At 49.2% G+C, this 16,775-nt stretch overlaps 1 protein-coding gene across 1 annotated transcript; it reads left to right on the top strand.

Annotated features, from left to right (window-relative positions):
• Nucleotides 1-453: 453 nt before the first annotated feature.
• Nucleotides 454-9,549, top strand: ZNF668 (zinc finger protein 668). The gene is made up of 3 exons (XM_070411655.1): nt 454-520; nt 5,697-6,362; nt 6,924-9,549. The coding sequence occupies exons 2-3, from the start codon at nt 5,716-5,718 to the stop codon at nt 8,134-8,136; spliced, it is 1,860 nt and encodes a 619-aa protein (XP_070267756.1). The 5' UTR covers nt 454-520; nt 5,697-5,715; the 3' UTR covers nt 8,137-9,549.
• Nucleotides 9,550-16,775: the final 7,226 nt, after the last annotated feature.

The raw sequence follows: 16,775 nt of genomic DNA, 5'->3' as shown, positions 1-16,775 counted from the left end.
GCACGGGTCTGGTGCATCTTGGCTGAGCGAGGATGAGGGAAAAAGGGCTCTGCAGCCATAACCTCAGTACTTTGGTGACACTTTTCGTGGGGCTCCCTGAAAAACTCAAGACAGATGGAGGAGCTTTGTGCACTCCTCGCTGTGAAGGGAAATGTGGTGGAATATGAGGATTTAGGCACCACAAGCTTGATCATGGCCTGTCCTCCCAGCTTATAGTTGTTGGTGATCTGGCCCCGAACTAGCAGGATCCCGGTGTACATAGTAAGCCTGTCCGGCGTCCCCTGCCTTTAGCATCCACAGAGACCCCCCTGCAATTTAGTCCTCTGCCACCTCGATGAGCTTCGCTTTCTTCCCCGTCGGTGAAGCTCCCTTCCACTTCCGCCCGCCGGTCCCGCCTCTCCGCCCTCCCCCCCCCCCCCCCCCGCTGGGTCCTAGCGCCGGCCCCTCCCTGGCAGAGTCTGGGGCTCCGTTGGTGAGACGAGCTGTAGCGGACGCCACGGAGCCAGCCCAAGTCCGTCAGGTAGGAAACGCCGGCGGGAAGCCGCGGGGACCCCCAGGCGTCCCCAGCGCGGACGAAACCCGAACGGACCTGTTTCCCTGTGGGTGCCGAGGGCGGATGGGGTTGGCCTGGCGCGAGCAGCGCAGGCGGGGCGGGAGGAGTGCGGCCCCGGGAGGGCGCGGGCGCGCTCCGGGCCCAGCGGGTCCTAGAACCCGCCGGCTGTCCTCGCGGACCGGCTGTCCTCGCGGGCCGGCTGCTGCGGACGCCCGGGCTCCGCCGGCGCGGTGCCCGCCTTGCGCGGTGCGGGCCCGGGGGTCCTAGAGCCCGCCACGTTGCGGGCTTTTGTCCCTGGCGCGCCGCCCGCCTAGCGAGAGCCGCGGCGCCTGCGGCCCCCTCCCTGGCCGAGGTCCTGGCCACCCCTCCCGCGGTCCTAGAGAACGCCATTTTGCAGGTCTTTGTCCACCCCCGGCTCTCGGTCCCATTCATTTGTTCATTCTCTCATTCTTTGTCACCCTTTGCCACATTCTCCAAGGCCACGTTTCCCAGGGCGCATTCCGAGACGAGGCAGCTCGGGGCCCTGGCCTGCGCGGCTGTCTGGCGGGGGCGCAGACACAGACGGTTGCGGGGGGCCTGAAGCGCAGCGTTTCTGCAGCTCTCGGCTCCTCGGCGCGCCTGGTAGGCCCTGGCGCTCTCCAAACCCCCACCTGCCTCGGAGAAGACCGGGGCCTGGAGCGCCGTGGCGCCCCTGCTTCTGCCTGTTACTGGGGGAACCGGTACTGATGGGAAGGATGCAAACGAGTTTTCCCATGAGCGAAGGCAAACCGAGGCAGAGGGCAGTGCAGGTGCAGATGCATCCAGGTGGGGAAGTTTGAGAATTGTGGCTGGAGCTCAGGTTGCTGCAGGGAGGGGGAAACACGCTGAGCTGAGGCTGGAAACGTGGGTTGGGGTTAGGTTGTGAACTGACCAGATTGGAGGCCTAGGAGATCCCTAACTCTCACCTCTGCACGCACTGTTCATGCTCACACGTCTGCCGTCTCCCCGAGTCTGTGAGGCCTGTGGGTGACATGTTTAGACATGGAGACGGAGGTGCAGGGACGATAAAAAGTGGCTCCTTTCTCACCTCATCCCAGCTCCCAGCTCCCAGCTCCCAGGCTCCTAGCCTAGACTCTGGGAATGAAGTCTCTGACTCCCGTTCAGGCAGCAGGACTTATCCCTCTCCTAAGCCAGCAGGAAGGGAAGACCAGCCTTCCTCACTAGAGCAATGAAGCCCGTGTGGGAAATAGGCCTGATGCTATTTGGACCTTGGGAACTTGGACAGCAGAGAAATCCAGTTAATAAATAGTTGTTGATGGACAGTCTCACACATGCCTACTGTGGGGAAGGCAGAGGCTCTAGGCCTGGGTCTGAACTGTGTCTCAGAAGTTGATTCTTTCCACTTGTTTTGGGGCGCTAGTCACAGTTCTAGGTGTAGTGGATACAGAATAAGAAAGGTTCCCGGCTCTTCGCTAGCCTAGATTCTTGTGCTGGAGACAGAGAGTTTGACAACTAAGCCATAAAATGTGTAAGTGCTGTCAAAGTAGTAATCGGGACGGAGAGCAGTTTGGAGGCAGACCACCTAGCTTTGAATACTGGCTATGACTATCACTGCTTCATTTCTGTGTGCCTCAGTATCCTTGTCTGTTTAACTTAGCCTATTCAGGCTACCGTAGCAAAAAAACAGACTCGGGGGCTTAAACAACAGAAACTATTTTTCACAATCCTGGAGGCTGGGAAGTCCACGATCAAGGTGCTGGCCAGTTCCTGGTGAGGACTCTTTTCCTGGCTTGCAGGCATGCACACATTCAGTCTGTAACAAACTTCCCCAGCGGTTCTCAACCTGTGGGTCGAGACCATGGGAAAACACATATAGCATATCAGATATTTACATTACAATTCATAACAGTAGCAAAATTACAGTTATGAAGTTGCAACGAAAATAATTTTATGGTTGCGGGTCACCACAACATGAGGAACTGTATGAAAGGGTCGCGGCCTTAGGAAGGTTGGGATCCACAGTTGTGAGACTTAGCTTGAGTAGTACACGTAAAATTCTCAGAACGGTACCTGGCTGGTGCTAAGCTTGCAAGAAGGAATGCTATCCATGGGAGCACCATAACGAAAATTAAAGAGGGGGGAGGATAGTGATTAGCAGGGGCGCCGACAGCCTTCAGAAAGATGGTCTGGAAAGCCCTCTTTGAGAAGGTGACAGGGACCTGAGACCCAAATAAAAACCAAAGTGATAGCTACACAAAGATCCTTGGGGGAGAGTGGTTCTGGCTGAGGGTACTGTGTGCAAAGGCCCTGAAGGAAGAAGGAATTTAGCTCTTTGAGGAAAAGAAAGGGAGCCCGTGTGGGTGGAGCTTAGTGGGACAGGGAAGAGGATGGAAGATGAGGTAGGCAGGAGTTAGATGGTTCAAGCCTTGCTGGCCATGAAAGAGATATTGGTCTTTGTCCTAGGAACAGTGGAAAGTCTCATGGCTTGGCTAATAAGTCTTAAGGAAATGAAGACTGCTGGCGAAAGAGCCCGGCCCAGAGACCTGAAGACTCGGGTTTGAGTCAGGGCTCCTTGACCAGCTGTGTGTTCTTGTGCAAGTTTTTCCCTCTGGGGCGTAATCTGCACACCTGAAAGCAAGGCGAAGTAAAAACACCTTTCTCCTAAAAGCTTGTGAAGACTTAAGGATGTGTCTTTGGTTCCTAAATGTTGAGTGTTGACTGGAATGACCCAGAAAGAGTGTTCATAGGGAAGATTTCTGTCCTGCCCCACACTCCCTGGATGGTTATTCTCATTCCGGGGGTTCAGAGACCTGACTTGGAGGAACCCCACCGTAGGGAGTGGTAGGTGAGAGTCCTCACTGAACTGTGAAGCGAGGAGATAATTTGACAGGGGCCTCGCCGACCTGGCCCTCTGCTCTTCATGGAGCTGGGTGCCTGCTGGGACCAACCTGGTGCCCACTTGTCCCCTGGGAAGTGCCTTAGGAGAGGTTCACCCATCCAGCTCTCTGGTCTCTGGCTCACAGAGAGGAAGACTGAGGCCCAGAGCTCAGAATACATGGGTCCAGCCTCTGAGAGGGAAACAGTCATAAAGGGTTCTGGCTCTGGCCTCAGGGCGGTTCTACGGGGATGAGAGCAGACAAAGGTGCAACCTGAGCTCAGAGTCCGGCCACTGTGGGGTCGGCCCAGGGGGCAGACAAGACTGTGAGGGCCCAGATCACTGAGTAAGGACCCAACAACTCAAGACGAGTTAAACAGCTAGATTCAACTCCCAGCTGCGAATTACTAGGTGTGGCCACGGGCTCGTTATTAAGCACAATGCCATTTTGTTCCTCTGGGCCTCAGTTCTCTTATCTGTGAAAAGGGAATAATAATAGTACTTTTCTCATGGTATGGACAGGAAGTTGAAGTGAGTTAATACATGTAAAGAGCTTAGGATACTGCCTGTTATTTAGCAAGTGCTTTGTAAATGTGAGCTATCTTTTTTTTATTATTAAAGAGAAACTTTATCAGTCAGGCTGTCCAGAGATGGTCTGGAAAGGAGGTAGTGAGTCCCTCATCCAGGGATAGGGAGAGATCCTCTGGAAACAAGAGATCCCCTGGAAAGTTGATCCTCAAGCCCTTTAACTCACTTTCCAGCCCCAGAATTTAGTGGGAAAAGTGAAAAAAACAACAACAAGGTGATGGTGGAACAGCGTTGAGTGGGATTGGCCCCAAAAACCAGAGCGGAGATGCAGGAAGAGCTTCCTGGGCGAAGTGGGGCTCAAAGGAAGGATTGATGGGATGTGTAACGGCCAGGAAGGACCTGGGAACTTGCATGGCGTGATGGAAGCCACGGAAAGTCCTTGAGTGTCACACAGTACTTTAGGGAGAAGAAGCTGGCTGCCTGTGTACACCAGATTATGTGTGTAGGGCTGGGGGACGGAGGCAGGTCCACCAGGCAGAAGGGTGCTGACTCTAAAGATGCAGTCCTTGCCACTCACTCCAGGGGCTCCAGTGTCCTCCCTGGGCCATAATGTAGAAGCCATCAAGCTTTGAGGTGTACAGACAGGGAAACAGGTTTAGAAGGAGCATGAGAAAGAACTCAGGCCCCCTGCCTCCCAACCTCGCTTCTGGGCGCACCAGGCTCCCTTTTCTGTAGCAGAGCCTCACCCCCACCCAGGCTGCCCCCAGCAGCTGCTGCTGCGCACTCCTTAAGTGGATCTGCCCTAATCCTCTCCCTTCATCCCCCAGGGAGGATGAGCTGGTGTTAGGGCTAATGCAGCTGTTAATCCTATTTCCTTCCAGCCATGATCCACAGGAGCAGCTGTGTGGACGGTGTCTGGCTCTGAACCGAGAATGAAGGGGGCCTCGGCTCGAGTGGGTGTCCCTGGAAGCCAGATCAGATACATTGATTATGACTCAGAGGCTTCTAACTGCTAGCAATGGTTCAAGCTGCCTTGGGAGTGACTGAGCTTCCTCTGAGCGGAGCTAGGGGAGCAGGGGCCCACAGTGATTCCAGAGCAGGGGTGGGCCAGGATTCCTGTCTGGGGTGGAGTCCCTTATAGCCGTGCAAGGCCAGAATTCTGTGCGACCGTTGCTGCCTCTGAAAGCTAACCCACCAGAGTGGAAAAACAATGCATATGCTGGGGGCCTATCACTTCCAGACAGACGGTGCCAATCACCACAGTGAGCCCACTGGTTTTGGCCTCTCTTGGGCCTCCTCTGCCTTCCCTGGGCACTTGGAGGCCGTCAGGCCAGACCCCCATCTGGGTAGTCTCGGTGCAGCCTTGCATAGGACCCTGCATCCTGGCACAGGCCTTGGAGGCTGAGCCAAAGGAGGAGGATGGTGAGAGGATGGAACAGGGTGTTCTGGGAATGCCACAGGGTCTGGAAAAGCTCGGGCTGGGGAATGAAGGGCAGGCAGACATTTTGATGAACCCAGCCTCCTCCCTTAGTCTTTCTGAAGTCACCCAGTCCAACTCCTGCCAACAGTGAGCAGACCAGAGAGGAAACTTGGGCGCACTGTCAGAGCCGGAATGTTTGAAGGCAGGATGTGGCCCTCCCGGGTGGGAAGTGCAGATAAGTTGGGGTTCCCACTGAGGCCCCATGAGGGCTTTGGTGACGGGAGAGGCCTTGGGGAATGGCGGAGGGATGTGGCTTCTGTCTAACTTCGCTTCTCTCACAGAGCTTTGTCCATCGAGGCCATGGAGGTGGAGACTGTGGAGGCCCGGTCCCCAGGCCCCGGCTACAAGCGTTCGGGCCGCCGCTACAAGTGCCTGTCCTGTACTAAGACGTTTCCAAATGCGCCCAGGGCAGCACGCCACGCTGCCACACATGGGCCTGTAGACTGCGCGGAGGAGGTGGCGGAGGTGAAGCTGAAGCCAGAGACGGAATCTAAAACAGAGGATGCCAGCGGGGACAAAGTGTCAGGCGCCGCGGCCAAGCCCCGGCCTTACGCATGCCCACTGTGCCCCAAGGCCTACAAGACGGCACCAGAGCTGCGCAGTCATGGGCGCAGCCACACGGGCGAAAAGCCCTTCCCTTGCCCCGAGTGTGGCCGCCGCTTCATGCAGCCTGTGTGCCTGCGCGTGCACCTGGCCTCGCACGCTGGCGAGCTGCCCTTCCGCTGCACGCACTGCCCCAAAGCCTACGGCGCGCTCTCCAAGCTCAAGATCCACCAGCGGGGCCACACGGGCGAGCGGCCCTACGCCTGCGCCGACTGCGGCAAGAGCTTTGCGGACCCTTCTGTGTTCCGCAAGCACCGGCGCACGCACGCCGGCCTTCGGCCCTATGGCTGCGAGCGCTGCGGCAAGGCCTATGCGGAGCTCAAGGACCTGCGCAACCACGAGCGGTGAGGGCGGTAGGGGGTTGGGAAGAGCAGGTGGGGCGGGGGAGGCAGCAGGGGCTGCTCTGTGACCAGTGTGGCCTGGGCTTGGGTCTGAAGGAGCAGAATGAGCCAATGGGAAGGTGGGTGGGCGGGAGCTATGGGTGGTGGTGAGCAGCACATGGGGAGCTGGTGATCCCGGATTGGTCGGTCGGGTGGACCGGACATGAGGGGGCGGGGCAGACTGATTTGGGATGGGACCCTGGAGGATGCAAGTGGGGTCTGATAGGCCTGGGTTCCTGGACATCAGGAAAGGGGCAGGGCTTGAAGTTGGGTCACTCAGGGTCTCCAGTAGAGCACAGGTTCTGTGAACGGGACCTGGTAAGTCTAGGGCTTTGGGTGCAGAGAGGGGTCTTTTCTGGGATCTAGATACCCCAACTGAAGGTTTCTCACTCTGGGGTACAGCTCTGGTCTTAGGGGGTTGGGCCAAGGCCCCCTGGATGTTAGGGCCTCCTAACTAACCGTGCAGACGGCAGCAGGGTCAGGTGATGGGCCTGCCACCTTCATGCCGTCCCCACACCCCCACAGGTCCCACACTGGAGAGCGCCCCTTCCTCTGCTCCGAATGCGGGAAAAGCTTCTCGCGGTCATCCTCGCTCACGTGCCACCAGCGCATCCACGCAGCACAGAAGCCCTATCGCTGCCCCGCCTGTGGCAAGGGCTTCACTCAGCTCAGCTCCTACCAGAGCCACGAGCGCACGCACTCTGGCGAGAAGCCCTTCCTGTGCCCCCGCTGCGGTCGCATGTTCTCTGACCCCTCGAGCTTTCGGCGCCACCAACGGGCACACGAGGGCGTGAAGCCTTACCGCTGCGAGAAGTGCGGCAAGGACTTCCGGCAGCCGGCGGACCTGGCCATGCACCGGAGGGTGCACACCGGCGACCGGCCCTTCAAGTGCCTGCAGTGTGACAAGACGTTCGTAGCTTCCTGGGACCTTAAGCGCCATGCGCTGGTGCACTCGGGCCAGCGGCCCTTCCGCTGCGAGGAGTGCGGACGAGCCTTCGCCGAGAGAGCCAGCCTCACCAAGCACAGCCGAGTGCACTCGGGTGAGCGCCCCTTCCACTGCAACGCCTGCGGGAAGTCCTTTGTGGTGTCCTCCAGCCTGCGGAAGCACGAGCGGACCCATCGAAGTAGCGAGGCCACCGGGGCTCCCGCACCGCAGGAGCTGGTCGTGGGCCTCGCACTGCCCGTCAGCGTGGCAGGCGAGGGCTCAGTGGCCCCCGCGGCAGGTGCAGGGCTCGGGGACCCTCCAGCAGGGCTGCTAGGGCTGCCCCCAGAATCAGGTGGTGTGATGGCCACCCAATGGCAAGTGGTGGGCATGACGGTGGAGCACGTGGAGTGCCAAGATGCTGGGGTGGGGGAGGCTCCTGGTCCCTTGGAGGGGACAGGCGAGGCGGGGGGTGAGGAGGTTGACGAGAAGCCTCCGCAGTTTGCGTGCCGGGAGTGCAAGGAGACGTTCTCCACGCTGACGTTGCAGCGAAGGCATGAGCGCTCACACCCCGAGCTCCGGCCCTTTCCCTGCACCCAGTGTGGCAAGAGCTTTTCAGACCGGGCTGGGCTGCGCAAACACAGCCGCACACACAGCTCTGTGCGCCCCTACACCTGCCCCCACTGCCCCAAGGCCTTCTTGAGTGCCAGCGACCTACGAAAGCACGAACGCACCCACCCTGTGCCCATGGAGACCCCCACACCTCTGGAGCCCCTTGTGGCTTTGCTAGGAATGCCTGAAGAGGGGCCAGCCTGAGGCCCGTGGCCCTTCCCTCTGAACTCCCGGGAGTCCAGCCCCCACAGGGTGCCTCCCGAACCTCCCTTTGCCCCAGCTTACTCTTCTAGACTCCACATCCCTGCCCCCCAGGTGGCCAGCTTACCTTCCCTACAAAGAGATCTGGGGACAGTGGAGGCGGGCACCTGCTGTTCAGAGACATGGCTCTGTGAGTAACACATTAAAGCATTCACTTTGACCCTGGGTTGTCTCCTGTGTTCTAGTTGGGGGTTCGGAAGGGAATTTGGGCATTAGATAAGGTTCATTGCAGATTCCTAGATTGACAGATTAGAAGCTAGAAGGGTCTTTGGGTGCATTTTTTTCTAAGTATGTTTTAGAATGCCTTGTGACGAAGGGTTTCATGGCCCAGTAAGTACAGGAAATTCCCTGTGCCTTTCTTGGGGATTCTTGATCAAAAGTGTGTTAAAGTCATTAATATGTCCCGCAATGAACAAATCTATTTAGCTTTGTTTATCCCATATTTATATAACCATGGAAACCTTTTTCAGAGTAGTTCTCCTTCTATCCTTTTTACAGAGAATAAACTGAGGCCCAAATTAGTATATTCCTTATACACTGCAGTAACAAATTGGAAGATATACTTGAAAAAAAGGGGGTCCCCTTCACAATTACAATACTCATAAACTACAAAGTAAGAAGCCTCACAGGAAACATGCAGAGCCTATATGAAGAAAATGCTCTCTCCAGAAGGATATAAGACATACCATGTACCTAAATGGGAAGACATTAAAAGATGTTGGCCCTAGCCAGTTTGGCTCAGTGGATATAGCATCAGCCTGTGGACCGAAGGGTCCCTGGTTCAATTCTGGTCAAGGGCACATGCCTTGGTTGCAGGCTCCTTTCTGGCCCGGGCCCTCATTGGGCACATGCAGGAGACAACCAACCGATGTGTTTCTCTCACATTGATATTTCTCTATGTCTTTCCCTCTCCCTTCCACTCTCTAAAAAAAATCTATGGAAAGATATCCTTGGGTGAGGATAAAAAAAAAAAAAGATGTTGGATTCTCCCCAGCTTAATGCTTAAATTCATTGCTATCCAAAAAGGGTTCTTAACAGAACTTGAAAATCCAAAGTTCCTATGCAATACATTTTTAAAAAACAGTGGAGGTGATGTGTTTACATACTAGATAATCAGACACCAAAGCACTGGAGTAAAAACAGTATCGGCACAAGAATAAATTAGTGGAGTGGGGGAGAGGGTTCAGAAACAGCCCTAACTATTTCTGGAAATTTAGTTTGTGATAAAAATGATTATTCAAATTGGTGGGAAAAGATAGGCTGTTAAATAGCTTTACAGTTATATCTGTACTCTGAAAGGTTATACATCTTTCTTTTAAAAATATATTTTATTGATTTTTTTTTTTTTTTTTTTTTTTTTACAGAGAGGAAGGGAGAGGGATAGGGAGTTAGAAACATCGATCAGCTGCCTCCTGCACACACCCCACTGAGGATGTGCCCGCAACCAAGGTACATGCTCTTGACCGGAATCGAACCCGAGACCCTTTATTCTGCAGGCTGACGCTCTATTCACTGAGCCAAACTGGTTAGGGCTACACATCTTTCTAAGCAATTTTTCAAAGGCCAAAATAAATAAAAATGAGGCTTCACATTTAGTGTAACTTGGTACAGCCTGTTGGGAAAATGATTTGATTATATTTATAAAAAAGTTAAATGGAGCCCTAGCCGGTTTTGCTCACTGGATAGAGCATCGGCCTGCGGACTGAAGGGTCCCGGGTTCGATTCTGGTCAAGGGCATGTACCTTGGTTGCAGGCACATCCCCAGTAGGGGGTGTGCAGGAGGCAGCTGATCGATGCTTCTCTCTCATAGATGTTTCTAACTCTCTATCCCTCTCCCTTCCTCTCTGTAAAAAATCAATAAAATACATATTTTTTTTAAAAGTTAAATGGACATACCCTTTGGCTCGGCAAGTACACCTCAAGGATTTACACCTCAAATTTCTTTTTCCACTTAAGTGGCAAAATTGAGGATAATGTTTAATACAGCAAAATTTGTGATACTGGGAACACCTTAAATGTCCATTAGCAAAGGACTAAGGCTAGCCACTGTAAAACACTGTGCAGCTGTTTAAGAAATGAGACTTATCAATCTATGTTTTTTAACAATATCAAAAAAGTATGTCAAATGAAAAAAAAGTGCAAAGCAGCATGGCTAGTATGGGCCAAATTACACAGAAGTGCTCAAGTTTCTATAGAATATTTCTAGAAGGATACTTAACTGATTTCGGACTATAAATTTCAGCCACTAAGGCTTTCCCCATTTATAAGCCAAAACAAAGCCAAAGTCAGAATGGACCAGGTCCTCTTCCATGCTTTTGTCATTTCTAGACTTGGGGCCACCAGGTTGGCAGCTTCCGGAAATGTGTGCAGTCTATCTCCAGGCCCATGTGCCAGTCACGAGGGACTTTGCAGCGGCTGGCTCTAGCCTAGGACTGGCATACCAGGTAGCGCCAGGAGTAGAAGTATTGGTAATCCCTTGATGTCAGGGGACAGACAGCATTGCCATGCCCACGCTTTGGAAAAGGTCCTCATTCCTGTTCTCTCTCTCTTTTTTTCTAATGTATATTTTCATTGATTTCAGAGAGGAAGGGAGAGAGAGAGAAACACCAATGATGAGATAGAATCAGTGATCAGCTGCCTCCTGCACACCCTATACTGGACATGTGCCCTTGACTGGAATCAAACCTGGGACCCTTCAGTCCACAGGCCGATGCTCTTTCCACTGAGCCAAACCGGCTAAGACCTCATTCCTGTTCTTCATAGCATACCAAGGGGGCATGTGGCAACAGCAGGGGCCAGGGTGTCATGACTGCAGGAAGAGAGTACTAGTTTGACCAAGGGCACTCACTGCCCACCCCATACCCAGAGCAAGACAAGCACTGACCCCAGGTCTCCTGCCTGTTCAGGCTGGAGCTAAAGTCTGAAGGACAGGGTCCAAGAAAGAAACAAACTAAATGGGGTTGGAACCGAGGGACTTTGGTTACTACTGACTTGATATGTGACCTTGAGCGAGATGATTTATCTTGGGAGTTGGGGAGGCATCTTTTAGACATTGGTACAAAGATACCATATATATTAATCAACAAGTATATTTGGGCATTTATCTACAATGAAGAAAAAAGTGGGTCTGGGCCTAGACAACCTACTGATCCCTCGGTTCCCCTTCTCTGACACTCCAGGCACCCCATAACCAGGCCTGCTTCCCGAGGACTCAAACAAGCTGACTTAAAAAAAAATTAACAGCTATATTAAGATGTCATTCATATACATACAATTAACCCATCTGAAGTGTATAATTTGATGGTCTTTAGTACTTTCACAGGGTTATGCAACCATCACAATCTAATTTTAGAATATTTTTATCCCCTTAAAAGAAATTCCATGCCCATTATGATCCCCCCCCCCCCCGCCCCGCCACACACACACAATTCCTCAGCCAAAGTCAACTACTAATCTTATATCTGTCTCTATGGATTCATCTATTGTGGACATTTCATGTAGGGATCATGCAATATTTGGTCTTTTGTTACTGGCTTCTTTATATTCTTAGCATAATGTTCTCAAAGTTCATATTGTTTTTCTTTTTTATTGTCAAATAATATTCCATTTTATGGATATACCACTTTTATTTATCCATTATCAATGATTGGCAATGGGCTTCCATTTTTGTCAATTGTGAATAATGCTGCTCCTGAACATTCACATACAAGTTTTTGTGTGGACATATTTTTCAATTCTCTGTGTACATATCTAGGAGTGGAATTGCTGGGTCATACAGTTACTGTTGTTTAACCATTTGAGGAACTGTCAGACTATTTTCTAAAGTGGCTGCACCATTTTACATTCCCACCAACAGGGTATAAATGTTCGAATTTTTTCACATCTTCAGCAACAGTGTTATCTGTCTTTTTTATTATAGCCATCCTACTGGATGTGAATTTGTGTTTTGATTTGCATTTCCCTAATGGCTAATGATGTTGAACATCTTTTCATGTATTTATTGGTTATTGTGTATCACCTTTGGATAATGTCTATTCAAGTCCTTTGCCTATTTTTTTTTGGTTGTTATTGTTAATCCTCACCTGAGGATCTATTTTTTCCATTGATATTTCAAAAAGAGAGAGTGGAAGGGAGGAAGGGAGTGGGGAGAGAGAGAGAGAGAAACATCAAACACATCAATTGGTTGCTTCCTGCACATGTCCCAACCAGGGGTGGGGAGTGAACCCACAACCCAGGTACGTGCTCTTGACTGGGAATTGAACCTGTGACCCTTCGGTGCCTGGGCCGATGCTCTAACCACGGAGACACACCGGCAAGGGCCTTTGCCCATTTTTTAAATTGGGTTGTTTGACTTTTTGCTATTGAGTGCTACGAGTTCTAGATACAAGTTCCTTATGATTTGCAAAAGTTCTCTCCCATGTGTGGGTTGTCTTTTTACTTTCTTGATGGTGTCTTTTGAAGAGCGAAAGTTTTACATTTTGATGATGCCCAATTTATTTTTTTCTTTTGTTGCTTGTGCTTTCACAGCCATATCTAAGAAATCATTTCCTAATCCCGGTCATGAAGATTTATGCCTGTGTTTCCATCTAAGAGTTTTATAGGTGTTTATAACCCAGTTATAAACTTACAAGTTTAAAAATTATAAACTATAACTGTTTTATAGCTAAGAGTGCTTAGATTTAGGTCTTTGATCCATTTTGATTCAATTTTTGTATATGGTTTGAGGTAGGAGGTCCAACTTCATTCTTTTATATGTGGATATTCAACTATCCCAGAACTCAATTGTTGAAAAGGCTTTTCTTTGCCCATTGACATCATTGTTGGTAATAAACTAACTGTAAATATGAGGGTTTATTTCTGAGCTCTCAATTTTGTTCCCTGAATATGCCTGTATATCTTTATTTATGCCAGTACCAGACTGTTTCGCTTGTTGTAGCTTTATAGTACGTTTTAAAATCAGGACCTGCGAGTCCTCCAACTTGGTTCTTCTATTTCAAGATTATTTTTGTTTTTCTGGAACCCTGGCATTTCCATATGAATTTTAGGATCAGCTTATCAATATTTGCAAAAAAGTAACAAAAAAGAAAAGAAAAAGAAGATAGCTGGAATTTTGATAGGGATTGCATTGAATCTATAGATCAGTTTGGAGTATTGCCATCATAATAATATTAAATATTCTGACCCAGGAGCATGGGATATTTAAACATTTTATTTAGATGTTTCTTTCAAGTGTGTTCTACTTTTCAGTGTATAAATATTACAGTTCTTTTGTTAAATTTATATCTAAGTATTTTATTATTTTTGTTGCTATTATAAATGTAATTGTTTTCTATTATAAATATAATTGTTTTCTTTGTATCATGTGTGAATTGTTCCTTGCTGGTGATGAGAAATACAATAGATTTTTGTACATTATTCTTGTATTCTGCAACCTTATTGAATTAGTTTATTAGCTCTCATAGTTTGTGTGTGTGTGTTGCTAAGGATTTTCTATATACCGGATCATGTCATTGGTAAATAGAGATAATTTGCTCCTTTTCTAGTCTGGGTGCCTTTTATTTCTTTTTCTTGCTTATTGCCCAGGCTAGAACTTTCAGTACAGTATTAAATAGAAGGGTGGGAGCAGACATCCTGATCTCAGGGTAAGGCATCCAGTCTTTCACCATTTAAGTATGATGTTAATAGTGAATTTTTAAAAATATATTTTATTGATTTTTTACAGAGAGGAAGGGATAGGGATAGAGAGTTAGAAACATCGATGAGAGAGAAACATCAATCAGCTGCCTCCTGCACACGCCCCACTGGGTATGTGCCCGCAACCAAGGTACATGCCCTTGACAGGAATCGAACCTGGGACCCTTGCATCCGCAGGCCAACGCTCTATCCACTGAGCCAAACCGGTTAGGGCATTAGTAAATTTTTGTATATGCTTTTTGATAATCAGCAAGTGAAGGACATTCCCCTTTATTCCTAGTTTCTTAAGCTTTTAAAAATTATTTTTATGGAAGTGTTGGGTTTTGTCAAATGTATTTTTTGTTTCTATTGAGATAATCATATTTTTTGTTCTTTAGTCTATTAATACTAGAGGTCCAATGCACAAAATTTGTGCAAGAGTAGGCCTTCCTTCCCCCGGCTGCTGACACCGGCTTCCCTCTGGCACCCGGGGCCCGGGCTTCCCTCGCAGCCCCAGCTTCGTCTGGAAGGGCGTCCGGAAAGACATCCAGTCTAATTAGCATATTACACTTTTATTATTATAGATTCTGTATTACATTCATTGATTTTGGATGTCAAACCAACCTTGCATTCCTCAGATAAATCCTACTTGGTCATGCTGTACAATCATTTTTATATATTGCTTGATTTGGTTTGCTAAAGAAAACAAAATTTTGTTGAGAATTTTCATATTTATATTCATATGAAATATTAATCCATAGTTTTTTTTATTTTATTGATTGATTTTAGAGAGAGGAAGGAAGAGAGAGAGAAACATTGATTGGTTGTTCCACTTATTTATGCATTCATTAGTTGCTTCTTGTATGTGCCCTGGCTGGTGCAATGCTCTAACCAACTGAGTTACCCAGCCAGAGCCTGTAGTTTTTCTTGTGATGTCTTTGTCCAGTTTTGTTATCTGGATAATGCTCAGATAGTCTGACTTCTGACCCTCACTTTTCCTCTGCTCCAACTTCCTTTACTTCCCTGGCTCTCTACCAGAACTGTCCCAGGTGGTGAATGCATCTTGGGAGTGCGAAAGCATAGGCTCTGCTGCTGGAGCAATAGCTGGCATCACCCCTCAGTCTGTACTGTGGACTGGAGTCATCATCCTCTCCCCAGCCTAGTGGCTAGACAAACTGAAGTTCCTCACAGGAGAATGTTCCAGGATCAGGGCTGAGAAAGAGGAAGGGCAAAGCAGCAGGCCTTGTAGGTTGGGGCAGTTATTCTGGATTTAACTGGGGAATTTTGGAGACTCATTATCAATTACTAGTACATACACACGGCCCACTCTCAACAGAAATCCCTGCCCTTACAGCAGTGGTTCTCAACCTTCTGGCCCTTTAAATACAGTTCCTCATGTTGTGACCCAACCATAAAATTATTTTCGCTGCTACTTCATAACTGTAATGTTGCTACTGTTATGAATCATAATGTAAATATCTGATATGCAGGATGGTCTTAGGCGACCCCTGTGAAAGGGTCGTTCAACCACCAAAGGGGTCGTGACCCACAGGTTGAGAACCCCTGCCTTATAGCCTGCCTTTCTTACAGTCCCTACCCCAGCTCTGACCTCATCTCTTATCTAGTACTTCCACTCAGCATGCTAGCCTTCTGTTTATTTGTCCCCAGTCTGTGGCCTTTGCACTTGCCCTTCCCTGGAGCTGGAGCCCATTACCCTAAATTTTCCCATGATGCTCTTTCTCTTCAGTCAAGTCTCAGCTCAAATCTTACTGTATTGGTTTCTACTGCGGCATCTTTAAAAAAAATTTTAAATTGATTTTTGAGAGAGATACGAAGGGAGAAAGAGAAAAACATCAATTTGTTATTCTACTTATTTATGCATTCACTGGTTGATTCTTATATGTGCCCTGACCTGTGATCGACCCACAATCTTGGCATATTGGGGCAACGCTCTAAGCAATTGAGCTATCCATCCAGGGCCAAATTTTGTTTTTTAATTTTTTTAAGGTATTTTATTTTTCTTTTAAAAAAAATATATTTTATTGATTTTTTTTTTTTTTTACAGAGAGGAAAGGAGAGGGATAGAGAGTTAGAAACATCGATGAGAGAGAAACATCGATCAGCTGCCTCCTGCACACCCCCTACTGGGGATGTGGCCATAACCAAAGTACATGCCCTTGACTAGAATCAAACCTGGGACCCTTCAGTCCACAGGCCGACGCTCTATCCACTGAGCCAAACCGGTTAGGGCAAATTTAACATCTTAAAAATAACACCCATTTATTATCTCATAGTTCTGTAGGTCAGACGTCCAGGCTGATTCAGCTGGTTGCCTACCTAGGGTCTCACAAAGCTGAAGTCAAAGTTGTGGCCAGCCTGGCTTCTCATTTGGAGCCTTTGGTGTAGAATTCACTTCCAGACTCATCTAGGTTATTACTGATTTCAGTTTCATTTGGCTGCAGGACTGTGATACCCATTTATTTGCTGACTCAGCCAATAGTCATTCTCAGCTTCTAATGGTTATCTACATTCCTTGGCTGAGGGCCACTCCGTATTAAAAGTTGGCAATAGCACATCAAGTCTTCCTGCTTCGCCAAACTGGTTTGGCTCAGTGGATAGAGCGTCGGCCTGCGGACTGAAAGGTCCTGGGTTTGATTCCGGTCAAGGGCATATACCTTGGTTGCGGGCACATCCCCAGTGGGGGGTGTGCAGAAGGCAGCTGGTCGATGTTTCTCTCTCATCGATGTTTCTAACTCTCTATCCATCTCCCTTCCTCTCTGTAAAAAATCAATAAAATATAGTTTTTTAAAAATCTAAAAAAAAAAAAGTCTTCCTGCTTCAAATTTCTCAGATTTGTTCTGTCTTCCTCTTTTGTCACTAGCTGGAGAAGCTTCTTTGCCTTTAAGAGC

Source organism: Myotis yumanensis, unplaced genomic scaffold, assembly GCF_028538775.1.
Source record: "Myotis yumanensis isolate MYYU_CA2020_CCGP unplaced genomic scaffold, mMyoYum1.0.hap1 SCAF_4, whole genome shotgun sequence".
In the NCBI taxonomy this organism is placed as follows: Eukaryota; Metazoa; Chordata; class Mammalia; order Chiroptera; family Vespertilionidae; genus Myotis; species Myotis yumanensis.
This window is presented reverse-complemented; position numbering and strand designations above follow the sequence as displayed.